The following is a 25,995-nucleotide window of genomic DNA, read 5'->3' as shown; positions in this document are numbered from 1 at the left end:
GCTTGCAGTTCCGGCGTGAGGGGCCGTGCGCGCGCATCCACCGCCGGGCGCGACTTCCTCTTTCGGCCGCCTGCAGTCGCTCCCGGAAGCTGAGCCGGTTAAAGTTTCAGCCCTTCCTTTCCCCGCCCCTTGGTCCCGCAGACTGCCAACCCACGTAGCTAATAGGTGGCCGGGTTGGCGCTTTCTCTTATCTGATTGGTTTAGAGTCTTGTAGCGTCTACACAAACTCGCCGGGGATTGGTCGAATCTTCAGTTTTGAAATTTCGGAGGTTTCGCCGCACTGCGCGGCCCCATTGCGTCTCCGAAGCTGTGAGCCCTGGAGACCCAGAGCCGAGGGTTTTGGGCCGGCCGGGGGCTCTGCTAGGGAGGCCGCCGGACTTGGATCGGAGCAGCACTTAGCAGACGCGGTGCAGTCGAGTGAGTGCGCGGGGCGGCCGGCGGGGCTGGGGGTGGTTGGCGGTTCTCTACCCTCCTGCCAACTCCGGACGGGGGGCGTGACACCCCCGCCTCGCCCCGCGGCCTGGACATGCACGGGCCACTTCTTCCAGGTGGCGAGGTGACCTGCCTTGGTCCTGGGGCCTGAGATGACCCCTTATCCTCCGCCTGGGTCACCAGATTCCGAAAGAATAATAATCCTCCCCCTTTCCGGCGGGGTGCCTTGTTTTGTGCTGGGAGACCCTTTGTTGACCTGGACGCACATGAAACGCACACCAACCCGGGATTATGCCAGATGGCATTTCTGTACAGTTAACCCTCGCTCAACACCTCCCCCACCAGCTGAGCAACGTTTTTAAATTGACCGTTTCCGGAGGCCAGGGCCGCCCCTCATTTGTCCCTCCGCAAGGACTTTCGCAGTCAGCGAGCGGTTCGATTCCATCCCGCCGCCGTGGTCTTCCCTGCGGGTGCCCAGGCCCAAACGGGGCGCCCACCCTTCAGAGACTGAAATCGAGCCGGCGGCATAGATTGTGGCCAGGAGCGCGGTTTAAATCCAGGCCCCGCCCCTGATTTACTGGGAGACTTCGACTTCTCTTTGCTTCAGTTTCCTCATCTGCACACGGGTGTCCTTGAGATCATGGTGGGCGGTAAATGGGACGATGCTCTACCTGAGCACTGAGGCAGGACTCAGTAAGTGGAAGCAGTCATTTACGATCGCGACCGTCCTTCGCTGAGGTGTGGTAGACGGTTAAGAGCTCCACTTCCTGCTCCTCAAAAAACGCGCCCCGGGTCTCGTGGGTGGTGTGAGGGAAGTACTGGGAGAGGAAGGTGCGCCCCTTTCTCCCTTGGTGGGATGTTGGCTGCCCTGATTTGTGCACACGGGTTCTTCACGGGCAGAAGAGATTTTCTTACTGTTCTTTCCAGGAGCCTCTGTGGTACACTGATCCTTTCTTAGAGTAATCTCTGTTCTAACTTAGAGTGACCCTTTTTAAAGAGCCAAGCTGAGGTCTCTTAAAAAAAAAAACAAAACTTTATCATGGAAGAAGCCTAAATAAACACTTTTTTTGCACGTTGCGAAAGAAGTTCTCACCAACTCTATTTTGAACATTACTTAAAAAAGAAAAAAAGTATAGTGTTGCTTGCTGTAGCTCTTCAGCGAAACTTTGTTTTGGTTTTGGCTTCTTTAAACAATTTTCTCTTTCCTGGCCTGGAACTGGGGTCCTGCAGTTTGCCAGGGCTGAGCTCTGGGACAGAGGGTCTGAGGGGAGGGAGGGCAGCACAGAGGCCATGCCTTTGATTGGTTGGCTTTAGAGCTGCCTCTGCCCAAAGCTTCTGCGGTCCTTTCCAACTGGCCCTACCCTGATTAGGGCTGCTTCTGGCATCTAGGAGCAGGAGCCTAACCTGTGTATGGCATGCCCTAACCTGTGTAGAATGGTGTCCCTGTGTGTTGCGTGGGGGGAGAGGTACCTGTAGGATGTTTATTTCTAGGTGTAGAATTGACAGATGAATTAATTCATTCAATAAGTAGTCCCTTTATGCCAGGCACTGTGCCAGGCTCTGGGCTTTCATCTGCAAGCAAGACAGACAAAGGCTTGCCCTTGGGGAGCAAATGTTTAGTGGGCAGAGACAGGCAGTTACCCAAGTGCCATGCAGAGAACTGAAATCTATAGATGGGATCGTGGTGGTGGTCAGGTCCTTCCTGAGTTGCTGAGATCCAGGTACAAATCTGAGACAGAAGTTTCCAGTTGGAGGGCAGATCTTGCTTGAGGAACAAAGGCTAGTGTGCCCTGGAAATAAGGCCCCAGGAAGTCTTGTGAAGCTGGTGTTAAGCTCTATAAGGTGTCAATGGATCAGTGATTTAGAAACTCCTTCCGGGAGCTTCAATTTTTTTTTGAAAAATATTTATTTATTAGAGAGAGAGAGCTTGCGCAGAGTGGGGGAGGGGCAGAGGGAGAGAGAAACTCTGGACTCCCAGCTGAGAGCATAGTGACCCTGGGGTCGTGACCCAAGCCAAAACCAAGCCACTTAATCGCCTGTGGCACCCAGGCATCCCAACCAGGAGCTTCCATCTTCAGTGGGAGGCTGAGCTCTGCAGTTTCTTGCTTTTAGGGGTGTAGATCAGGGTGGTGGGTCATTGTCGTCGCATGAGACGTGCCGTCTATTGGTGGCTGATGTCCATCATTCATTCATTCCCCTGTAAGGATATTTATTGAGCTCCTGCTGTGACTGTAATGAACACTTCTTCCTGACCTGGGGCTTTGATGATGATTTTATAACTGAGCCTTAAGGAGGATACGTGAGTTGCTGGTTTGTTTTAGAAATGAAGAGACATTGATTTTGTGTTTTTTGTATTTTCTGAAAATGAAGACATTGTTTATCCACTCCCCTCATCTCTCTCATTCATTTCTAGGGCATTTCAGTTTAAGGGAGAAGGTGGTAGGGGGCTCTTTGGAGAGGAGCATGTCTCTGAACCCCTACTTTCTTACCAACTCCTTTGGAATGCAGAATTCTCTGTTCACTGACCTTTTGAAGAAGCTGTTGGAGCTGATGTTCTTTGGCCTGATGCCAAGGGTCAACTTGTGTGTAGCTCAGAGGGGCTGTGTCTAGCCCTTGCTCACCCCAGGTAGTAAGAGGAGAGCCCACAGGCCTGTGATTGGGCAGGTAGAGAGGGGTCCTGTGCTGCCTGCAGTTTCTCCCTGATCCAGGAAAGCAGCTGGCCATGTCTTGTCATATTAAGCCCCAGAAAAGGCCATTTGTAAGGACTGTTGCTACCAGAATTGGCTGGGAAGTGCGGACTTAAGGGGACAGTGGGCTGTGGATTGGGGGTTGGGGGTCAGCTGGGAAGGCATTTGAACAGCAAGAAGAGGGAGGCCCTCCTTTTTGCCAAAATGTGGTTAGTGGATTGGCATTTGGGATTTTGCCCCTGTGAGGGTGGCTGTGAGCAGGAAGGGGCTCTGATTCAGTTACTGGGTGATTGTGGCTGAGTACGGGATCTGGGCTCTGGCAGGCTCTTCCCCTGGGGGAGGTCCTAGCCCCCAACCCTGAGCCCTTGTGCTTCTGGTTCGCTTTCACCAGCCAGAGCCACCATGGGGTCGACAGCCCCAGGGCCCATTCACCTGCTGGAGCTATGTGACCAGAAGCTCATGGAGTTCATCTGCAATGTGGACAACAAGGACTTGGTGTGGCTGGAAGAGATCGAGGAGGAGGCCGAGCGCATGTTCACCAGGTAAAGGCAGGCGCGTGCTGGCAGGAGGTGCCTTGGGAGCACAGTAGCCTTCATCCCTATCTGACCCGCAAGACAGGCTGCCAGGGGTCCCTCCAGAGTGTGCCGTGTGCTGGGGGCTCCCCTAGGATAATGGGAAGAAGGGGAGGTGGTCCTGGGCTGGGCCTCAGGATGGGGCTGCAGAGGCTCACCTGGGAGCCTTGATCCGCTCTGTGTCTCTGGGACGAAGCCCTGAATGCCTGGCAAGGGGCTTGCATGTGGCCTACAAAGCTTGGTGTGGGTCATCCGGGCTTGACCTGTCACTGCCAGGAAAGGGGTGGGGCCAGGCTGGGTCAGGGAGCGGGCTTGCGGTTCTGGGGCAGCGTCGAACATCACTGTCCTTGTGCCACACAGAGAATTCAGCAAGGAGCCTGAGCTGATGCCCAAAACACCTTCTCAGAAGAACCGACGGAAGAAGAGACGGGTTTCCTATGTTCAGGATGAAAACAGAGACCCCGTCCGGAAAAGGTGCGAGGAGGGTCAGCTGGGCAGGAGGGGTCCGTGGAGGGTTGGTGCCTACCGGGAGGCCTTGGTTCGCAGGTGTTCATGGGGAGCAGAGGCCGGCAGGGGTAGTGGTGGATACCATGTGGGCCGAGGGGTAGAATGTCCCTGGGAAATAAAGTGTGACCGAAGACCCCTAGACCGTGGAGTCCAGAGCGTGTGTGTGTGTGTTTTCTGTATCTTGGGGGATGGGAAGGATTTCCAGAGGTGGGAGAAAAAAGAAAATCCAAACTTCTACTTGGGAGCAAGGAACTAGAGGTATGCACCAGGGATCCTCCTGTTGCTGTGTTTGACAGTGTCCACGGAAATGACCTTGGGTTGCAGAGTACTGGGGGAGAGAGGCTGGGTCTTGGGGTCAGGTAGTCCCTAACGCACACACCCTGGCTCTGCCCCTTCTCGGCTGGGTTGATTTTCCACCTTTGGGTTAATTTTCCATCTTTGAGCCTCAGTTTGCTTGTCTCTAAGGTGAGGAGGGTGGTCCCCGCCTCTCAGGGTCATCTTGTGGATTTAGCGACAGCATGGCTAGGGCTTCCTCAGCATGACGAGATGCTTGGCACAGTGTGATCTCAGTCAGCGGGAGCTTTGTGTGAGTTTAATCTTCCCAGCAGTTCTGTGAGGTCTGGCCTTGTCCCAGCTTTATAGGTAAGGAGGCTGAGGCTCAGAGAGGAGCAGCCGGGGGTCTTGGTTGGGGTTTGGCCTTGGTCTTCCCCCTGCCAGCCCTCTGAGTCATACTCCATGCAAGCTAGTGGCTCCTGGGGAGATGGGTGTGCCCCTGCTCGATTGTGGGGTGCCCCTTGCCGTGTTGGGTTGTCTCAGCTTCTGCTCCGGCTGCCTCTGGCAGGTTGTCCCGCAGAAAATCCCGGAGTAGCCAGCTGAGCTCCCGGCACCTCCGCAGCAAGGACAAGGTGGAGAAGCTGGCCACGGTAGTGGGGGAGAACGGCTCTGTCCTGCGGCGGATGACCCGCGCTGCGGCCGCAGCTGTGGCGGCCACCGCGGCGTCCGCTGCCCCCTCGTCCAGCCCCGAGTCTCCCACAGCGCTGACCAAGAAGCCTGCGAACAGCCTGGCCGAGGGCCAGCTGGTGCCAGTGGTGGAGATCAGCCTCAGCGAGCGCCGGAGCGCCGAGCAGCACCTCGACGGGATCAAGTCTGCCCAGGCGCCTTCCTGGGCTCCGTCCCCTCCAGTCGCAGCTCCGGCCTCCCCCAGCATCTCGATGTCGGAAGAGGAATCAACCCCCAAGAAGCCAGAGGCCAGAAGACTGGAATCTGTCACCGTGACCTCCCTAATGGCCACACCCCAGGACCCCAAGGGCCGAGGGGTCGGAGCAAGCCGGTCAGCCTCCAAGCTCAGGATCGCGCAGGCTTCCCCGGGCCCGCAGGAACTGTCGGGCTCTCCAGCATCCCCATGGCAGGAGCGGGTGCTGGCTCCCATCCTGCCAGACAACTGCTCCACGCCCACAGGCACCCGCGTGGACCCGCAGTCAGTGCGGCGCAGCCTGATCACACCGTCCTCCCCTGGCTGCCAAGTGTCGCTGGCCGAGAAGTACTCGCTGGTGGACAGAAAGGAGAAACCCGTCCGCAGGTCTAGCAGAAGGATTGGCAAGAAAGCCGCTGAAGAGCCGGCTGCCTCGGCCCGCATCATCTGTGAGTCTGGGGTGTCGGGATCCGCAGCGGGTGGGGGGCCCGTGGAGGGTCCTTGTGCCTGGCTCAGCCAGAGGAGCTCCGGAGAACCATCTAGCAAGACGCTGTCCCTAGAGCTTTCCGCAGCCGAGTAAATGTGCCCTGTCTGCTGTCCCCCACCTTAGCTGCTACTAGCCCCGTGTGACTGTTGAGCCCCCCAAAAGTGGCTAGTATGACTGAGGAACTGAATTTTTAGTTTTATTACATTTTACCTAATTTAGATTTAAACTAGTGGCTACCATGCTGGGGAGTGCAAATCCAGCCCGACCCTCTTATTTTACAGACGAGGAAACTGAGGTCCAGGGAGGTTGGCCACAGTGTCCCTGTGATTAATCGCCAATGTCGAGGCTCAAACCTAGGTCTTTTATCCAGGGCCAGTGTGTTCCACCATCCACCCACAGAGGCTCACGCAGACTGAGCGCGTTTGTAGGCTGCCTCCTGATAGCGCAACTGTTGGTCTGGGGATACTGAGGGGAAGAGACCAGGCTGTTCACCGCAGCAGGCTCATTCTGGAGGGACAGAGAACTCAGCCATTTACCTGCCCTGTGACCTCAAACAGGTTACAGAAACTTCTTCGTGGGCCTCCACTGTTAATGTTAACCATTTTTTTTTTTAAAGATTTATTTTTTTATTTGAGAGAGAGAGTGTATGTGTGCGTGCAAGGGGTAGGGCCTGAGAGAGCAGGGAGAGGGAGTCTTAAGCAGACTCCATGCTGAGCGTGGAGCCCGACATGGGTCTCATCCCATGATCCCGAGATCACGACCTGAGCTGAAACCAAGAGTCAGATGCTTAACCTTAACCGACTGTGCCACTCAGGCCTCTTTAGCGTTAAAGTCATTTTTATCATCATCTGGTCCCAGCTCAGGGGATATTGTTCTGGTGGGAGCAGCTATTATGAGCCACAGAGGAGGATGGGCAGCTGGGAGGAGTCTGGACTGGCTGCCTGGAGGAGGTAGGGTCTGACCTGGGAGGGTTTTGAAGGATGCCCGGGCTTTGGCAGGTGGGAAAAAATATGGGGAAAGGTAACCCTGGCAGAGGGAACAGCCTGTGCGAACACCCAGAGGAATAACACGGCAGGTAATGAGGTATCCTGTGCTCATGTGCCACACAAGGGGCTTGGGCTTGACCCCACTGATGCAGAGGATGTCGTCCCTTGATGGTTGTTGAACGGCCCCTGGCACTGTGTGAAAAATGGCCAAAAGGAAGGGAGCAAAGGAGGCAGGGAGACTAGGGAAGAGGCTGCCACCAGGGTCCAGCCAGAGGACGGCGAGGCAGTGGGACTGATGGAGAAGAAGGGCCAGGTTTTAAGTGAATGTGTCTCACAATCGGGGTCAACGTCAGCCTGGCGCTTCCGGATGTGTGAAACGCTAGGTTGTCATTTGGCCCTTGTAGCAGCACTGTTAGCCTGTTAGAATTCCTGCACTCTACAGAGAAGGAACCCGAAGCTTCTGGCGGGCACCTAATCTATAAGATTGGGAAACGGGCTTGAGCCCTTTTCAGCCTTTCTGGAATGGTGGGCTGCTGGCTGAGGAGGCCTTGTGGAGAGCCCTGGAGTGGGGTTCAGTCTGCCAGGTAAGGCCGCCTCCCCTTGCCAGGTTTCTTCCCTCCCTGGGGAAGGACTTTCCCCGGGTCATGGGGCCTGGACACGCAGCCCGGGCACCTGGCCCACTGTCCGTGTTTGGATTTTCAGACTGGCTGAGGTCTCTGACTTGCCTCGGTGGTTAGCTCACACCTGAATCTGATCCTTGGAAGGGGTCTGATGGAGCGGGTGAGCCTGGAGCTCCAGAGCCGGGGCAGGGGTGGTCTAGCAGAAGGATTGGCTCTGGACAAGAGAGACTCTAGACAAGTCTTCCTCACTCTGAGCGCGGGACTCGTCCATCTTGAGGTGGAAGGAGGAGGGAAAGGAGGGAGACGGTAAAACCTGGCAGTTAAGGCTTGGAGTCACACAGAGCCTCAGTGACCTTGGGCACACCCTTCTCAGGACCTCAGTTTTCCAGTCTGTTGAATGGTGAAAACACTTGCCTTGAGTGTTGGACCTCATCTTAGTGCGAGGGGAGGGTACTGGCTTGGTCATTCTTAAACCGAAAGACCCCAGAAGACCTGTGTTCCTGAAGCTCTGTCTGGGTGTGGCCAGGCTGACCTTGACCTGAATTGGGCTGCAATGGTGTGGAATAGTGAGGAAGAGAGGCTTCCTAGAGGCCTTCCTGATGGCCAGGCTCTGGGACTTGTCTGACAGGCAACTTGGCGGGGGTGGTGGTGTCTTAGTTTGTGTTCCCCCAGAAGCAGCCTTGATGTCAGGATTTGAGTGCAGCTTGTTAATTTTGGAGGTGCGGGAAACGCCTGCGGCGGGGTCGTGGGGAAGTGAGACAGGAAGGCCTGCCCGTGAAGGGGCCTGGTGCTGCTGGGGGCGGGGTGGGGGGCACCCCTGGAAGTCAGGTGGGGCACTGAGGCAAGGGGCTGCCGGGCGGGGGCATTCATTCCCTGTGCTTCTGGCCTGGTGCGAGTTGGCCAGAGGGAGCCACTGGGCTGGCAGAGGGTAAGGGGGTGGGTTGGGACGTGGTTAGGCAGAGCCTGCTTCAGCGTGTTTGGAGGGTCCTGCTCCTTGGGCCAGGCTCCTCCTTGGGGTCCCCCAACCACCACTGTGTTAGGGAACAGCCCATCCGTCCCTTTGCCAGGACTGACGCCATCTCCCTGCCACCACACCTGGCCTGAGTCCCGAATGGCATGGAGATGGCACTTAACATTCCGGAGGAGTCCTTGCGCTGGCGGAAGGTGCGGTCACGTGGTGTCTCCTCATCCCTCGGCTCCCTCAGCATGCGCTGAGCTGGGATGGGAGATGAGGAGGGGAGCCATAAGGCTGCTGATCCCCACAGGTGGGAGCGGGCCCCACCTGTACTGCGGGCGAGCTCTGCTCCAGGCCCCACTACCCCCCTGGAAGCAGGGTCCTGGTGCTCTTCTCTCCGTGCCTCATGTTTGCTGCTCCAGCCCTTTGTTCTTCCCGCCTTCCCTTATGCCCATGGGCACTGCCTGGCCTCACCTCGGCTGCCTCTCAGCGTCACCTCAGGAAAGTCCGCCTCACGGCCTTCGCAGGTGCTGTTCCTGCTGCCTAGACCAACAGCTCTCAACTTTCGGTCTAAGCAGCTGTTTCCAGTCTTAAAAATTATGGAGGACCCCAAAGAGCTTCTGATGATGAGGGTTCTTTCCATTGATAGCTACCATATTAGAAACTAAATCTGAGGAATGTAAAATGTTTCAGTACTATTGAATATTATATTCTCTGTAGTCCTATTATTTCGACAGTGAAGATTAAGAATATTATTCAATACTTTAATATAAAGAAACCCATTGTCTATTAACATTAGATTTTTTTTTTAATGAATAGAATAAGTAACTCTTTTCTAAAACAACTGTAAGGAGGAGACTGGGCACGCTCTACATCTTGCAGATCTTTTGCATGTGTGGCTCGAAAAGACGCATCTGGGTTCTGTACTCCCATCTGTTGCCTTGTGTTGTTTGGGTTAAAGCATACAAAGAAAAGCTGGCCCCACGCAGATATGTAGTTGGAAAAGAGAGGAGTACTTTAAAAGTCTTTTCAGATAATTGCGCATGTTTTTTTTTTTCCCCAGATAATTTTGTGCGTTCTCAACACAAGTGGTAGCTTCTTAGAAGCTCATTGCAGTGTAGAATTAGAAACTATCCTTGATCCCACCCTGGTCTGTCTTTCACTTTGAATGGAACTTTTAGCCATGTCTGATTTTGTAGCCTCGTGCATCGATCATTTGGATAGTACTGTGTTACTGAGTTAGGTGCATCTTCCAAATGTCAACACCCTTCATCATCTGTTTCTTTAAAAGGAGCACCTTTGCTTTCTGATCTCATCAGAAAAGTCTTTAGGTATTGGAAAGCTATGAAGCTCGTGGTAGTGCATACATATTTTTCAAAATTCTATTTTTGGCCTTTTTGGGGGGCCTCATTTTTTGAATTATTGGCAACAAATATTTATTGTTTCATATTAAGCGACAGGCTCACTTCATTTTTTAAGATACGTGGGTACCGCCAACTATCCAAGACTGAATAGCCATGGTTTGCCAGTTGCCTTTTCTTTTTTCCCCCCACTTTTTAAAAATTTCTTTTCAGCATAACAGTATTCATTGGTTTTTGCACCACACCCAGTGCTCCATGCAACACGTGCCCTCCCTATTACCCAACACCTGGTTCCCCCAACCTCCCACCCCCCGCCCCTTCAAAACCCTCAAGTTGTTTCTCAGAGTCCATAGTCTCTAATGGTTCATCTCCCCTTCCAATTTCCCTCAACTCCCTTCTCTCCATCTCCCCATGTCCTCCATGTTATTTATTATGCTCCACAAGTTGCCTTTTCAATGAAAAATAGTTCCATGAAAAAGTGGCTAGTTGAGCTGGGTACTCAAACATGGGTACTTTCCGCAGAGACATGACTGTGCACCAGAGGGCACTGTGCAAACTTTCCACCCTCTACACAGAGGGTTCGGAAGACATGCACTTAAGTTTAGATTTGATAAAATTTATAGTTTTTACTCCTTCATTGAGGACATTCTTAAGGGAAATGACATTTCTGTGCTGAGTGTGGCATACGGCTGGTTTCGTGACTTCCGTCAAGCGCTCACGCTCCAGCAGTCTCACCTAGCATCGCTTTTGCTCTTTCAGGGCAAATCCCAGCACAATGAGAAGGGAAGATTGTTTCTGTGTTGCAGTGGAAACAGGACTTCATGGATCCTGGCCGAAAGGGTTGGGCACTTGACTTCCAGGAGTCTGAGAGTACGCTTTGGGAACCACTGACCTGGACATCCTTCTCCCTGCCAACCCTGCCCCTTTGTGTCCTTGTTTTCCTTCATGTCCCAGCCCCTAAACCAGCTCAGTTCCCGGCCCCCTTGTAGTCTTTCAAAATCCTCTGCTCTTTCCTGTCTTCACACATACCACCTGTCTTTCACTGCATTGTTTGATGGTTATATAGACCGGAGAGTGGCTCTGTTTTGCTCACCATTGGATCCCCAGGGCCTGGCTCAGGGCCTGGTACATAGTAGGCCCTCAAAGAATAATTGCTGAATGAATGAGCTGCTTTTGTTGGGCCCCATGCTGGATGTTGGGGGCCTGGAATCAGATATTCTCAAGATACTCCTAGCCTTGTGAAGGAGCCAAGACCTGCCCTCAGATGGGCAGGCTGCCCGCTAGGGAGTAGTAGGAGACATAAGCCAACAGCTCTGCTGAGGGCGCTAGGAGCAGGGAGAATGTGGTCAGGACCTCTGCGCCCAGTGAAGGGTGGGATCTCTGGGATGGAGAGGGTCTGTGTTTAGTGAGAAAGGTCTCTGAGGTAGAGAGAGCCTGGGTCTGGTGAAGAGAAAGGTTTCTGAGGTGGAGAAGGTCTGGGCCTGGTGATGGGAGGTCTCTGGGGTGGAGAGGGTCTGGCTGCATTGAAGGGTGGCCAAGCCCCAACCAGCACCTGGCTCCCTGGGCCTTTTGGAGCGGCACCTGCCCAGTTTCGGAGGCATCATTTCTTCGTTTGTTTCCCCCTCAGGTCACAGTTACCTGGAGAGGCTCCTGAATGTTGAGGTGCCCCAGAAAGTTGGGTAAGTTCAGTTCTAGGGCCTGGGGACCTTTCCAGGGCTGGGAAGGGTGCATGGATGTCTGTGTACATGAGCTCCAGGCTAGAAGCATTTCCTGTGCCCGAGCTTTCCCTCCTGGTAGGGACTGCCTACGGCTGTGGCCGCACACAGTTGTCAGCCCTGGCCTGGCCTTGACTCTTCCAAGCCTTACCCTGGGGGCATGGGCTTCCTGGGTTGGCAAATCCAAAGGGTCTACTGGCCCTTCTGTGAACGGAGAGGCGGCCTCACAAGACACGAGAGACAGTGGCTTATCGGGGCGTGCGGGATTGGGGTAGAGCCAGGAAGGGGCTGACATCCCGCATGCAGCTGGATTCGGAAGCTGACCATCCTCGTCTGCTCAGGCGGCAGCCGCTCCAGGGAGCTGCTGGCTCTGGCTGTCCTCCTGGCCTGCCTGGCACTGTGGGTTTGTGACCCAGGCCAGCGCATCTGATGGGGTGGCGAGGGGCTCCTGTGAGGAGGACCCAGGTCGGCTGGGCAGGTCCCACATGCCTCTTGCTCTGCTTTCAGCCCGGAGCAGAAGCCCGGCAAGGAGGCTGAGCCCGTGGAGGCAGCTGAACCGGAGGTAAGGCGAGCAGGCCAGGGAGAGGAACGCTCAAGGGCCTGGGAGTCCCAGGTGAGACCCCAAAGCCTTGGTTTCTCCCCCAGGTCCCCAAGAACGTGCCCCGCAGTGCCACCAAGATCGCCATAGGCACACCTGGCTCGCGGCCTGTGGCTGGTGGCCAGGAAACGCCCTCTGAGGGGCAGCGAGGTGAGTCTTTCTGATCTGCCGTGTACCCAGACCAGGGCCGTGCTGGCCTTGATGGCCTTGGCCCGACTCTGTCTGTCTGTCAGAGGCTTGTGTCCCCTCTCCTGGAGGCAGTGGGAGGAACCCTGTGCTGGGGCGCGAACACCTGGCCTTGTTATGTCTCGGTCGCTGGCTCACTTCTCACCTTTGTGGGTCCCCTGTGTGAAGAGGACAGGAGAGCTCTGGGCTCTGGCACCCCCAGACTAGCTGCCACAGGCGTCCAAGGCCTGGCATATGTCTCCTCAGTGGGAAGAGCACGAGAACTATGAGGTCTTTGAACATGGCTTCCCAGCTTTATGTGGGGGTCAGGGACAAGGGCCACGCCAGCCCCGTAGCCCATGGGAGCTGTAAGGCCCCTTTCGGGGAGAGTATTAAGCAGGAGGGGGAGCTGCGTGCTCTCCTTGGGCAGTGAAACAGAAGGTACTACCCCCACACCGCGTGTGAGGAGCCCTTCCCTCCTCCCGTCATGCCAGCCCCAGCCTGTAGGCCCTGGAGGAGTGCGGTTTCGAAGCCAGGTGAGGGGGACTGTTAGAGTTTTCAGTTTCCACAGGCTTCTGCTCCTGAAGGGTACCCACCCCCACCAACTCTCAGTGTTGGTGGAGAGACATGGTTGGGGTCACCTCTATAGGACTGTCCTGCTGTTCTTGTCACAGGGGCCAGGCTGGGGGGTGAGGGAGTCCACGGGCAGGGCATAGCATGCTGGGCTCCGGATGTCCCCAGATGTCTCGAGGCCGTTCGGTGCTGAGGCTGATGGCGTCTGCCACTGGCCACCCTGGGGTCTGCCAGGAAGAGAGCCTTGCCCCTGCTGTGGCGGCTGCTTGGGGCGGGGATTGGGGGGGTCCCTGGCCCCTCCAAGCTGTCCCTGCAGCCTCACCAAAATTGTTCTCTTCACAGAGCCCAAGACTGACCAAGCAGATGGCCCCAAGGAGCGCCCCCAGAGTGTCAGGTTTGCATCCAGGCTGGGCCTTGCAGGCAACAATCCTGAGGGGGCCAGAGGGGCATGAACGTGGAGTCCTTGTTTGGGAGGGTGGGCGTGGGGTTGGGGGCCTCTGTTTCCTCTCAGCGGGGGTTGGGGAGGTGAGGGGGCCTAGTGCTCTGGCTGAATGAAGGAGCTGGCTCACTGCGATGACACAGATCTGGTCCGGGAGTGGGTGACCCGATCCCAGACCCTGTCCTCTGCACCCTCCTGGCTGTGTGACCTGGGACAGGCCACTTCCCTTCCTCTGGGCGGCAGAGAGTTGGTCAGGGAGACCCCACTTCAGCAGAGCTTTTTAGTCGGGAGCCCTGTGCTGGGCCTACTTCTGTTCACGGGGGGACTTTTACGGGGTGAGGTTGGGGCTCTGGGGAGGGTCCTGGGCTCAGCCCTGCACCGCACCTCTCACCCCGCTGCGGCAGGAGGAAGCGCAGCTACAAGCAGGCGGTCAGTGAGCTGGACGAGGAGCCACAGCTGGAGGATGGGGAGCCGCAGCTGGAGGACGAGGAGCTGCAGGCCCCCAGGAGCAAGACCCCTTCCCCGCCCTGCCCTGCAAGCAAGGTGAGCGGGTGCCCGCCTGCCCGCCCTCCCTGCCTTGGTGCCCTGCCCCCTGCAGGCTTGTTCTTACCCCGGTCTCCTCCCGTAGGTGGTGCGGCCCCTCCGGACCTTCCTGCACACCGTGCAGAGGAACCAGATGCTCATGACCCCGACCTCGGCGCCCCGCAACAGCGTCATGAAATCTTTCATCAAGCGCAACACTCCCCTGCGCGTGGACCCTAAGGTGAGGGAGCCCGTGGCCCTGGCCAAGCTTTGCTTCAGCTGGCTGGTGCAGCCAGAGGCTCCAGCCCCCTCGGCTGCCGGGAGGAGCATGGGTCTGGACCAAGGCAGCCATGACCTGGCCCTGGCCAAGGGCCAGCTCCATCCTCTATGGCCACTGGAGGACTGTCCCTGCTCCTTGGTCTCTGCACCACGGCTTAGAGGCTTGGCTGGCTGCCCATGACACCTGGGCCTTGGCCGCTGGGCTGAGAAGTAGTAGAAATGGCGTAGTTGGCCAAGGCCATGACCATGACCATCCATCCCCACTCCCCCTCTGGGGGCTTGAGTAGTTAAGGTGAGGGACACACAGCAAGCTGTGCTTGCTGGGAATGGGTGCTGCTGAGTTGGCAGGTGGCGGGGGGTTGCTGATGAGAGGCTGCGGGCCCCACGCCGATGCTGGCACAGCTAAGAGGGTGGCCGGCTTTCATGGCGTCCCCCAGCCTGCCATTAACTCCTGGCTTTTTCCTTGTCTCCTCTCCCCCACAGTGCAGCTTCGTTGTAAGTAAAGCCTTTTCCTGTCCCAGTAACCTAGCGCCCCCTAGCACTTACCTGGTTAGCCCTGCTCTTGCAAACCCACCAGCGTGTGTAGAAGCACTAACATGGGAAATGGAGGGGTGCGGCCGAGGGGGTGGGGGAACCGGAGGCGCTGGGTGGCTGCCTGGAGACGCCCAGCCCTTCCGGGTGCCCTCCCCGTGCAGGCCCTGTCCTCTCTGCCCTTGTCTCTGCTCCTGGGAGGACGTGTGTTGATCTCGGAACCTCCCTGAAGCCAGGGGAGGCAGAGGGGGTGCGGCCTGCGGCCATTGGTGGGGGCCACAGCTTGGATTTCCCCACAGCACCTCCCTCCCTCCTCCCCAGCACTGGGCTCCCCCTCAGGGTTTGGGGCTGTGAAGAGAACAGCCACCAAGATGGATCCGGTCACAGACCTTAGCTACTGCCCTGAGGGGCGGAGCCGTGGGGGAAGCCGGGGTTCAAGGCTGGGTTTTGTGGGCGTAGCAGTGGAACTGCCGATAGCAGCCTTCAGAGAGAAGGCCATGGAAGCTGTTCTCTTCCCAGATACCTCAGAGCTGAGCCGGGCCACGGGCCCTGAGGAAGGAGCCCCAGATAGCCGGGATCGGCTCAGTCTGGAGTCTTGGCTTCCTGGGGTCTCCTTGGTTCCCACTGGCGCTTTGAGGGGCCTACTGCCAGGAGGGCTTCTACCTCTTAGCAGAGGGCCTCGGGCTAGGCAGGTCAGGGGGCTTCCCAGCAGTTAGACAGGTAGGCCCTGAACTTGCCTATCCTGCATGGGGGCTGGTCCCCTTCAGCTGAGCATCTGGGGCTGGTGGGCCGTTTCTCCGTTCGGAGACAGGGGGCGTAAGTGGGTCACAGGGACCTTGGGGCCTTGGACTCCTTTCCTAACCTTTGGCTGAGTTTCCTTTAGCTACAGAATGAGATCAAGGTTGTTTCATAGAAATGGATGCGCCAGAGTCCTGTGTTCTGAGCACCCAGCACAGGGCCGGGTACAAAGTGATTTTGAGTAAAAGGCAGAGAGACTGCTTGGTTGAGGCTCCTGAGGCAGAAGGGGCTCAACAAGCTTTTGGTATTCTCACCTGCTGCCTTGGCCTCAGTGCGGCCTCTGGGGAGCAGGGACAACCCAGCCCAGCTTGGAGGCTTGGGACAGAGGGCACACACGGATTCTATGACACGGACAATTCTTGCTTTCTCCTATAAAGTTCACAATGCCCAGGATAGTTTCCCTGACCTGTGCTGGGAAATTTTAGCACTCAAACTTCCAGAACAAAACCAGTTTTGCTGAGCCCTGTGGGAAGCAGGAGTCTGCTCGGCCCTTGGGGCAGGAACAGAGGGTGGTGGGCGCTCCAGGTACCACATGAACTTTGCCTCCCAGGTGTGTTCCTCACTGGACAGCAGGGGGTGGGAGTTGACTTCTGTCTGGGTGACCTTGAACCTGCAGAGTTACATCTTTGACCAAATGTGGAGCGTTCGCAGCCACTGTTGCTAAGAAATTTTTAGTATTACGTCCCTTCCCTCCATCGTGGGTGGCGACAACACCCATGCCCGCCGCCGGCCTTCCTGTGTGTCCTGGAATCCTTCGGGCTCCGTTCGTTTATCTTCAGTTGCTTTTTCTCTCTGTTTGGATCAGATGGTGTTTCATTGACTTATTTTCACGTGTATCGATACCTGCCTGTCTTTGCCATTCTGCTCTTGGACCTAGGCACTGAGGGCTTTTTTTTTTTTTTTTTATCTCCGTTACTGTATTTTGAGCTCTCAAATTTCCAATTTACTTTTTTTCTGGATCTTCTGTCTGCTGAGATTTTCTGTTTTGCCAGTTGTCTCAAGAACGTGACTACTGCCGAAACATTTTTAGAATAGCGGTGTGATAGTCAGGGTCCTGTGTATGCGTCTGCCCCTCGCGACTGAGCCTCGGCATTCGCACACAACCTGACAGTGTTGTTTTCTCCATCCATACTGTACGTTTCCTGACTCTGCGGTTCCCCCTCTCGCTCCCCAGCCAGGAAGCTGAGGCTTTCTTACCCTGCTCTGCCTTGTGCTTCCACGGCCGCAACCGGAGTCAGCTGCTGGCAGGGACAGAAAGGAGCAGCAGCCTTGTCCCAAGCTTCCGGGATCACAGCCCCGCAGTAGGGAGGGGAAGCTTCTCCTCCCTCAGGGTTTTGATGCTGCAGGTTCTTCTAACTGCGGCTGTCCCCACTGCCACAGGGTGGTTTGTGGCCTGGGGCATGAGAGGAGGAAGAAAGATCGGGCTTTCTGCATACGCTGAGCATTAGACGTCCCCTTTCCACTCCCTGAGTCAGAATGAGAGGGCCTTTCCCACATTCTGTCTGTCTGCACTGCATGGGGCCCTTTAGGGTTTCAGACCTCGTTGAGTTTAGACGAGAGGAAAAATAATAAACTTACTGTGGATTCCGTGATGCACCGAAGCCTGCTCTTCCCCTCTGTCTGCCCGCATAGCCCTCACACAGCTGCTCATGCAGCCGTTTATGGCCACGTTCAGTGGGAGAGGCCGCGCGGAGTGTCTGCTCTTGGCCAGGAGGAGCCCTGCTCTCCATCTTTAGGGTCGTATTACCTTGGGCCCAGATTTCTGGGTGGGAAATCTGCAGTCAGGAGCAGAGGCCAAGGGGGAATGGGCAGTCATTCATGCAGGGAGAGGGGCCTCCGGGTGGCCGAACCCAGAAGTGAGAGTCTGATGGGAGGCAGGAGAGGGGTGCAGGTCCCAGCCGCCACCCTCTTGCCCTGGCTGTCAGCGGGCAAGTACTGCTCTTGTCCTTGACCAGGGAGTGCTCCGTGTCCCCACGTGTGCCCTCTGCTTGCCCCCTGCTGTGCTCTGGGGCTTTCTGGGCACGCGGAGGAGGAGGGTGCCAGCACTGATCTGCTGAACAACCAACTAGTACTTTAAAAAAGTGGTAAAAATCATAATGTTCCTGTATCACAGGGAATCTGCCATCCTTAATTTTATCTCCCCAGATAGTATATAGTAATATACTATAGTATATTACTATAGTATATATATATACTATACTATAGTAATCTGTTAGCATTTGGCCGTATTCCATTTTTTTCAAATATTGAGAAACACAAAAGAGTGTGTGTGTGTGTATACACATAGCATAAAAGTGACAGCCTAGTACTAATAGATGAACATTGTGTACCCACCGTGCCCCGTGTAGAACGTTAACCGCAACTTCTACAGCTGTCTGTCCCTTCCTGGTCTTACCCTTCCTTCGCTTTTCAAGTGCACTTTAACATAGTTGTAATCAGAACATAGATCCATGGGTGCCTGGGTGGCTCAGTGGCTTAAGCCTCTGCCCCAGGCTCAGGTCATGATCCCAGGGTCCTGAGATAGAGCCCCACCTCCGGCTCTGCTCAGCAGGGAGCCTGCTTCCATTCCTCTCTATCTGCCTGCCTCTCTGCCTACTTGTGATCGCTGTCTGTCAAATAAATAAATAAAATCTTAAAAAAAAAAAAATAGATCCAATTTTGAGCCCGATTTTTGTGCTGCTGCGATGTGGCAGGGTTTAGTCAAGGGCACTTGGGAGGCCTTAGGGCCCCCCCAGAAGGACTATAGCCCCAGACCTCAATCTGGTTGGGGAGAGAGGCATGTTTGGGGGCGACTCTGCCTCTCAAGCAGTCTGGCAGGGGCCTGTTGGCACCCCCGCTGCACCGGGGCCTCACTCACCCCCCACCCCACCCCACCTCACCTCGTCCCACCCCACCTCACCTCGCCCCAGGAGAAGGAGCGGCAGCGCCTCGAGAACCTGCGGCGGAAGGAGGAGGCCGAGCTGCTCCGCAGGCAGAAGGTGGAGGAAGACAAGCGACGGCGGCTGGAGGAGGTGAAGCTGTAAGTGCTCTGGCTCCTGGCCCCAGCCCCGGCCTCGGCTCCGCTCGGCTGGGCTCCCCACCACTGCCCTGTGCCCGCAGGAAGCGTGAGGAGCGCCTCCGCAAGGTGCTGCAGGCCCGGGAACGGGTGGAGCAGATGAAGGAGGAGAAGAAGAAGCAGATCGAGCAGAAGTTTGCTCAGATCGACGAGAAGACTGAGAAGGTGCGAGCCTCGGGCTGGTGGGCGGCCGTGCTCTGGGCTGGGCTGCACCCTGGTGGGCCCCAAGCAGGTCAGACTAGGGGGGCATGGCTTCTGGGTGCCCCTCCCTCGGGCCCTGGAGAGCAAGCAGGTCTTGCAGGGGCAGGGGGTGCAGAGTTCTGCGCCGGTTCTGCAGGGCTGAGTAAGGAGGGGTGTGCTCATGGGCACATCTGGGTGGGCTCTGCAGGCCAAGGAGGAGCGGCTGGCTGAGGAGAAAGCCAAGAAGAAGGCAGCAGCCAAGAAGATGGAGGAGGTGGAGGCTCGCCGGAAGCAGGAGGAGGAGGCGCGGCGGCTCCGGCGGCTCCAGCAGGTATGAGGGCAGGTGGGCCGACGGGCTCGGCCTTCAGGAAGGGTGGGGAAGGCTGGCATGTGCCTCAGTCCCCCAGCACCGCTGGGCGCACCCCACTTGGTTGGGCTGGTCTTGGGCTCCCGTGGCTTCAGCCCCGGAGGAGGTTCAGCAAATGCCTGGGAGACGTGGATGGTGACAGGAACTTCCGTCCCGTTTGCCGTGGAGGTGACAGTTCGAGAGTGAAGTGTACAGACCCCAGAGCCAGACTCCCAGTCTCGGCTCAGCCACTTGGCAGCTGTGTGACCCTGGGCAGGTCGCTCGACCTTGCTGGGCTTCAGGTCCTTCCAGTAACAGTGGTATCTACTGATAGGGTTGGTGTGTGGATGAATGATAGGGAACACAAATCTGTCACTAGGGGGTAAAGTACAAATAACTACAATTTATTTTTCATTTCATATATTTTTTAAGATTCCATTTATTTATTTGACAGACAGAGATCACAAGTAGTCAGAGAGGCAGGCAGAGAGAGGACGGGAAGCAGGCTCCCTGCTGAGCAGAGAGCCCGACGTGGAGCTCGATCCCAGGACTCTGGGATCATGACCTGAGCCAAAGGCAGAGGCTTTAACCCACTGAGCCACCCAGGCGCCCCAAATAACTACAATTTAGTTAGTATCTGCTACGTGCCAGACACCAAAGTACGTACGGTGTATGAACTCGGCAACTTCCTGCGGTTGTGGGTATTACTGTTGTTCCCGTTTATCCGTGAGGAAACCGAGGCCAGAGAGCTTAAGCCACTTGGCCAGGGTCACACAGTGGGGGAGTTTCTGGCTCCAGTCTCTGCCCTTGACTGCCGGCACTTTTCCGGGTGACTCTTGGTGGAGCTCTGCTCGGGCTCTCGCGGCTGGGAGGGAGCAGCTCTCTGCCCACGCTGTCCTCGCTCCTTCTGCAGTCCTCTCCCCTCGCCGGCCCGAGGCTGGCCCGGGGCCCCCGACCTTGCTCTCCCTTCACAGGACGAGGAAGAGCGGCGGCACCAAGAGCTGCAGAAGAAGAAGGAGGAGGAGCAGGAGCGGCTGCGCAGGGCGGCCGAGGCCAAGAGGCTGGCGGAGCAGCAGGAGCAGGAGCGGCAGCTGGCGGAGCAGCGGGAGCAGGAGCGCAGGAGGGAGCAGGAGCGGCTCCAGGCCGAGAGGTGAGGGGCCCACTCCCCCGCCGGCCCAGGCGGCATCCTGGTGTCATGCCACCTGCCTTCTGTGAGCGTGTGGAAGGGAGACACGCATAGCCATCACCTGGAGGCGGCTGCCCCCTTCACTTGGGGGTCTGCGAAAGGGCAGGCTCTTCTCGTATTGGGAACTGGGCCAGGACTCGGCTTCCTGCCCTGACAGGCTCTCTCTTGGTCCTCAGGGAGCTGCAGGAGAGGGAGCGGGAGAAGGCGCTGCGGCTGCAGAAGGAGCGGCTGCAGAGGGAGCTCGAGGAGAAGAAGAAGAAGGTAAAGGGGAGCGGGCCTGGGGCTCCCGTGAGGTCTGTGCAGAGCTCTGGGCTGACCTGGGGTCCGCCGGCCCAGCAGGTGCCTCACCTGCCTGGCTGCGTGGGGTTGGCGAGGGCACGCGGCTCACACGCTCTGTCTCTGACACCGGCCTCTGCGCGCCCCAGGAAGAGGAGCAGCGTCTGGCGGAGGAGCGGCTGCAGGAGGAGCAGCAGAGGAAAGCCAGGGCGGCGGCGGCGGCGGCCAGCAAAGGCCTGAATGTGACTGTGGATGTGCAGGTGAGGCTGGGGACCCGAGTGGAGAGGCTCTGGTCCTTCCCTTCCCAGTAGCTGGAGGCACAGACCCTGTACTAGGACCGGAAGAAAGAGGAAGGATACAGGTGGCCCAGTTGTTTTTACCATTTTCTTACTCTTAAAAGTAGAATTTGTTGTAAAAAAAAAAGAAAGAAGAAACTAAATTCTTTTAGAGAGTATAAAGTGAAAGAAAGGTACCTTACAGGAGAGAGATCATGACTTGAGCCAAAATCAAGAGTTGGACACTCAACCGGACCGAGGCAGCCAGGCGCCCCTTGTACCAGAATTTCTGTAGCGAGCCCTTGTAACAGCATAATGTTCTTACAATGTACGTGGGAGGGTTTTCATCGCAGTATAGCTTATGAGGATGCATTGAGCCAAATGCTCATCTATAACAGATGGTTAAAGTAAGCACCAGTCACGGGGGTCCCAGGGGAATATCTCTGGCTGCTGGAGACACATTGACCGGGAAGAATGTTTGCAAAGCACTTTAACTTGAAAAAGGAAGTTACAAACAATGAATTCTGGAACACTGAAAAGAAACAAAATAAAATAAAATTTTAAAAAATTTTAAAAAAGAAAAAGGAAGATACAGCCATTGTGGCATGACTTTTTTTTAAAATTCAGTGAGCCCCTGAACCTTTCTTATTCCCCCTGAAATGAGGGGTGCTGACTAGAGCCCCAGTGGTCCCTGGCAGTGAGAGAGGCAAGAAGGCGGGCCGGGGATACTGACAGCCATGTTCGTCTTCTCCAGTCTCCAGCTTGTACCTCCTATCAGATGACGCCACAAGGCCACAGGGCCCCCCCCAAGATCAACCCAGATAACTACGGGATGGACCTGAATAGCGACGACTCCACCGATGACGAGGCCCATCCCCGGAAGCCTATCCCCACCTGGGCCAGAGGTAAGCAGGGCTCAGAATTCCTCAGGAGACCCAGGTCCTCCCCTGTGACATCTTGGATTCTGGACATAGTGGCTTGGCAGCTGTGGGTGCCAGGAGGCTGTTGTAGCCATGGGCTGGCTGCTTGGCCCAACAAGCCTGTGGTGGACCTTGGGATGTGCCGGGGAGGGGGGGCACTCTATGGCCAGTGGGCTCATCTGAGGACCAGTTGGACGGTGGGGGGCGCCTCTCTTCTCAAGAAATGAGTTAAATTATGGCTGGCTGCCTGCAGGCACGGTGCTGGCTGTTCCCGCTCAGCTCTGTGCCCTTCTTTGGAGCTCTATCCAAGGGGCCAGCTGGAGTTGGACCCAAATAAGCAGCTTCGGGTAGGAATAACACCAAGATAGGTTAACAGGTTTTAGGCAGCGCCCCAAGAACTGGAGCTGGCAGTTCCAGGCAGCTGGGGAACGCCCGAGGCAGGGACGGTTGAGCAGGATTTGATCCCAGAGTAGACAAGCTGCAGTGTTTAAACAGGAGCGTGGGTGGGGGTGACCAGGCCACCGAAGACCGGGGTGCAAGGCCTACTGGGAAAGGGGCGGGGCCCGTGCGTACCGTGGGCCCTTGATCGAGTGAGCTGAGCCGGGGTGAGGGTAGGCTGCAGTCTCACTGCCGGGAGAGGAGGGCCCAGAGCCCCACAGGGGTCAGCTCTGTCCAGAAGACAGAAGACAGCTTGCTTTGGTGTCACCTCGCTCTAGCTCCGTGTTGGCCAGAATCGTATTTCGTCTCCTTAACGTCTGACATCAGGTCATTTGGGAGGTGGCAGCAGGCAGGGGGGTCAGCATGCCCGAGGGGCCCCCTAATGGTGCTTGACCTTCACCAGCTTAACCTGGCTCAGTTTTCTCATCTGTGAAGTGGGGGTGATGCCTGCTGAGAAGGGTTATTTAGGATGAAGTGAGTCAGTGTTTATAAGTGCCAGGCGCATGTTTCACCTCCTGACCCCCCAGGGACCCCCTAACAGGGCTGTGTGCCACCCATAGCCTTGGCCCAGGGGCTCCGTCGGTAAGCTCCCTGTGCCATGGGACGTGGCGGTCGGGGGGAGAAGCACCCGAGCACAGCGGTCGGGGATAGCAGCATGTGCTTACGTTCTGGAGCTAGACTGGTCTCCAGGCCCCAGCTCCCCCCAGTCGCTAGCCGTGGGCCCTTGGACAAGTCTCAGCATTATCAAATGGGGAGGATGAAGGAGCGGCCTCCCTGGTGGCTGTGGGGATAACGAGGTCATGCAGTGACCCAGGGCCTGGCCCACGTGAGCACCCGGGGACCCGTGTTCAGGTGAAGCTGCCAGAGGATGGTGGTGGGAACAGGCAGGAAGAGCATTTTCAGGGAACAAGGGCCCCGAGAGAGGAGCCAGTGTGGCGGAAGTGGGGACCTGCTGGGGCGGAGAAGGTGACAAGGGACCGGGGGTTGGAGAGACTCACGAGGAGCCCCAAGGCAGTGACCTGACCCTCCGTGTCCCCCCGCAGGCACTCAGCTAAGCCAGGCCATCATCCACCAGTACTACAACCCCCCGAACCTGCTCGAGCTCTTTGGAACCATCCTCCCGCTGGACTTGGAGGACATCTTCAAAAAGAGCAAACCCCGCTACCACAAGCGCACCAGCTCTGCTGTCTGGAACTCGCCGCCCCTGCTGGGTGCCAGGGTCCCCAGCAGCCTGGCCTACAGCCTGAAGAAGTACTGAGGCCCCCGGGCCTTCCCAGCGGTCTCAGCCCCTGCGTGTGTATCTGCCTGTCCGCCCCTCTGTCGCTCGGTGCCATCCTGCCTGGTGTTTTGTCTCGGGGGTTTGCTGTGTGTGTATAAATGTCCTCTGTGTGCTGCAGGCAGAACATGGCCCAGGCCCATTTGGAGGCTGCGTTGGGTGGGGGTTTGAGGGAGAACCAGCCCAGCCCCTTCTGGCCTGCACACAGCACTCTGTAAATAGGTTGGTAGAATTCAGTGGAATTTTAGCCTCTAGTGTTCGAGAGCTAGAATAATAAAGTCTGTTCCTTCAAGCCTGCTATGGGTATTGTGGGGATGGTGATGGGGCCTTGGCAGGATGTCCCAGACCCTGGCCCTGCCACCCCGTGTCTCAGGCCACCGGTGGGCGGGGGGTCAAGGCACTGTTTCTTCTCCTGAGGTGTGCTTCCAGGTCAGCCGGGTCTCCCACGTCAAGATGCTGATGCAGTGGGTGATTCCGATCCTGTCCTTGGGCAGTGCTGAGACTCAAGTCAGTTACCTACACAATGGGACAGGTGAAGCTACTTTCTCATTTTCTGGGGAGCTCCCTCCTTGTAAAGAGGGGCTTGTTCGGTGGGAAAGACATGGAGGTTGAGGTCAGGAGGACTGGGCTCTTGACCCAGCTCTGTCACCACAGCCCCACCCTTGCTGCGTGGATGGTCAAAGGACTTGACAAGGTGTGCACACTGCTAAAGCAGGAGTTCTGATTAGAAAGATGTCTCCGGAAACCACGTTGGGACCAGTGCTTGCAAGCTGTTGAGGTGTTTCTGCAACAGTCCAGGCAGCTACTCGTTCAATGCTCAGTGCTTGACGCTTAGCGGCTCTGGTTGTGCTCCAGAGCTGCCTGCTCAGCTCCTCGTCTGCTCCAGCCTCTAGGACCGGTTGGTGAACTATGGCCTCATGGGCCAAACGAAACCTCAGGCAGTTTTTGTAAAGTTTCACTGGAACCCACCTAATAGAAACAAACACCTGTTGTCTCCGGCTGCTCTGCTGAGGGCAGAGTTAAAGTGTTGTAACAGAGGCCTTACGGCCCCCTCAAGCTGAAAATACTATGGCCGTTTACAGGAAGTTTGGTGACCCCTGCTCTAGGACCCCTGCTTGGCTGACCCCTTGAATAAAGGCTGAATTCAAGAGTACTTGAAAATGAGGAAATAGTGAGCATATACAATAGACGGAAGTTCAAAAGGACTCCACCCATTTAAAAAAACAAAAAGAACATTTGATGGTTCATTCAAATATGGCACACAGCTCAAATTGGTTCCATATGCTCTTGAACTAGAAACTGTTGTGTGGAGTCGGTTGGCGAGTGTGTCTTTACCTAGGACTGATCAACATTTTTCTTTTACGGACGGAACTTTTTGGTGTCCCATCTTCTACATCTTTGTCTAGCTCCAGTTGTCAAAGATTTCCCTTATATTTTCTTCTACATGTTTTATAGTCTTACCAATATTACATTTAGGTTTATGATCTACTTTGAGTTAATTTTTTTTGAAGCGAGAGGATTATGTTTTTGGTGTATTTGGTTTTGGGGGCATATGGTTATATGTTCAGTCGTTCCAGGACCATTTGTTGAAAAGACTTTGTTTTCCTCTGAATTTCTTTTGCATCTTTGTCAAGAGTCCGTTAGCCGTTTTTGTATGGGTCTATGTCTGGACTTTGTATTCTCTTCCACTGATCTGTGAGTCTCTCCTATTACCAGTACCACATCGTCAAAGTTACGGTAGCTTGTATCCATCTTAAAAATTGGTTAGTGTGACTCCTCTAACTTTATTCTGCCTTTTCAAAATTATTTTGACTTGTCCATCAATTTTGCCTCTCCATCTAAATTTTAGAAAGAGCTTATTTATACAAAAGCACCGCTGGGACTCTGATTGGAATTACATTAAATCTATAGATAAATTTGGGGAGAATTCACATATAGTGAGTCTTCTAAACTGTCACGTGTCTTGTCTCTCTGTTTATTTGCATCTGGGGCTTCCGTCAGTGGTTCATGATCTCAACATACAGAACCTGTACAAGTTTTGTTGAACTTACTGCTAAGTATTTTATTTTCTTGGAGCTACAGTAAATGGTATTGTTTTTCTAAGTTTGGTTCCCAGTTGTTCATTCCTGGTATATAGAAATACAATTGATTTTTGTGTGTTGACCTTGTGTCTTGTGATGCAACCAAAGTAATATGTAGGAGGACATTGATAGTACTAAATGTCTGTTAGATAAAAGGTGTTGAATCAAAACTTCAGCTTCCACTTTAAGAAATTAGAAAAAGAAGGGCACCTGGGTGGCTCAGTGATTAGGCGTCTGCCTTTGGCTCAGGTCATGGTCCCAGGGTCCTGAGATCAAGCCCTGCATCGGGGTCCCTGCTTGGCGGGAAGCCTGCTTCTCCCTCTCCCACTCCCCCTGCTCGTATTCCCTCTCGCTGTCTGCCAAATAAATAAATAAAATCTTAAAAAAAAAAAGAAATTAGAGAAAGAAGACCAAATAAAAGTATAAGCAAAAGAAGGGACATAACAAAGGCAGAACAGAAATCTATGACAGTGGAGAAAGAAAAATAATGGAGAAAATTTAACTAAACCAAAAGCTGAGTCTTTGAGAAGCTCAAAAAAAAAA

The 25,995-nt window shown here is 55.5% G+C and overlaps 1 protein-coding gene across 2 annotated transcripts; it reads left to right on the top strand.

The window, feature by feature from the left end:
- Window positions 1–230: 230 nt before the first annotated feature.
- LOC123949775 (inner centromere protein) lies at window positions 231–25,474 on the top strand. Of its 2 annotated transcripts, XM_046017402.1 has the most exons (19): window positions 231–417; window positions 3,511–3,661; window positions 4,052–4,165; window positions 5,040–5,839; window positions 11,427–11,478; window positions 12,022–12,076; window positions 12,160–12,262; window positions 13,193–13,244; window positions 13,694–13,832; window positions 13,918–14,052; window positions 14,574–14,585; window positions 18,329–18,438; window positions 18,519–18,639; window positions 18,863–18,985; window positions 19,975–20,150; window positions 20,363–20,447; window positions 20,612–20,722; window positions 21,492–21,642; window positions 23,139–25,474. In XM_046017402.1, the coding sequence occupies exons 2-19, from the start codon at window positions 3,522–3,524 to the stop codon at window positions 23,351–23,353; spliced, it is 2,694 nt and encodes an 897-aa protein (XP_045873358.1). In that variant the 5' UTR covers window positions 231–417; window positions 3,511–3,521; the 3' UTR covers window positions 23,354–25,474. The 2 variants fall into 2 exon arrangements, with proteins under 2 accessions (XP_045873358.1, XP_045873359.1); XM_046017403.1 differs by lacking the exon at window positions 14,574–14,585 and having other exon boundaries at window positions 232–417.
- Window positions 25,475–25,995: the final 521 nt, after the last annotated feature.

Source organism: Meles meles, chromosome 8, assembly GCF_922984935.1.
Source record: "Meles meles chromosome 8, mMelMel3.1 paternal haplotype, whole genome shotgun sequence".
Taxonomy (NCBI): domain Eukaryota; kingdom Metazoa; phylum Chordata; class Mammalia; order Carnivora; family Mustelidae; genus Meles; species Meles meles.
This window is presented reverse-complemented; position numbering and strand designations above follow the sequence as displayed.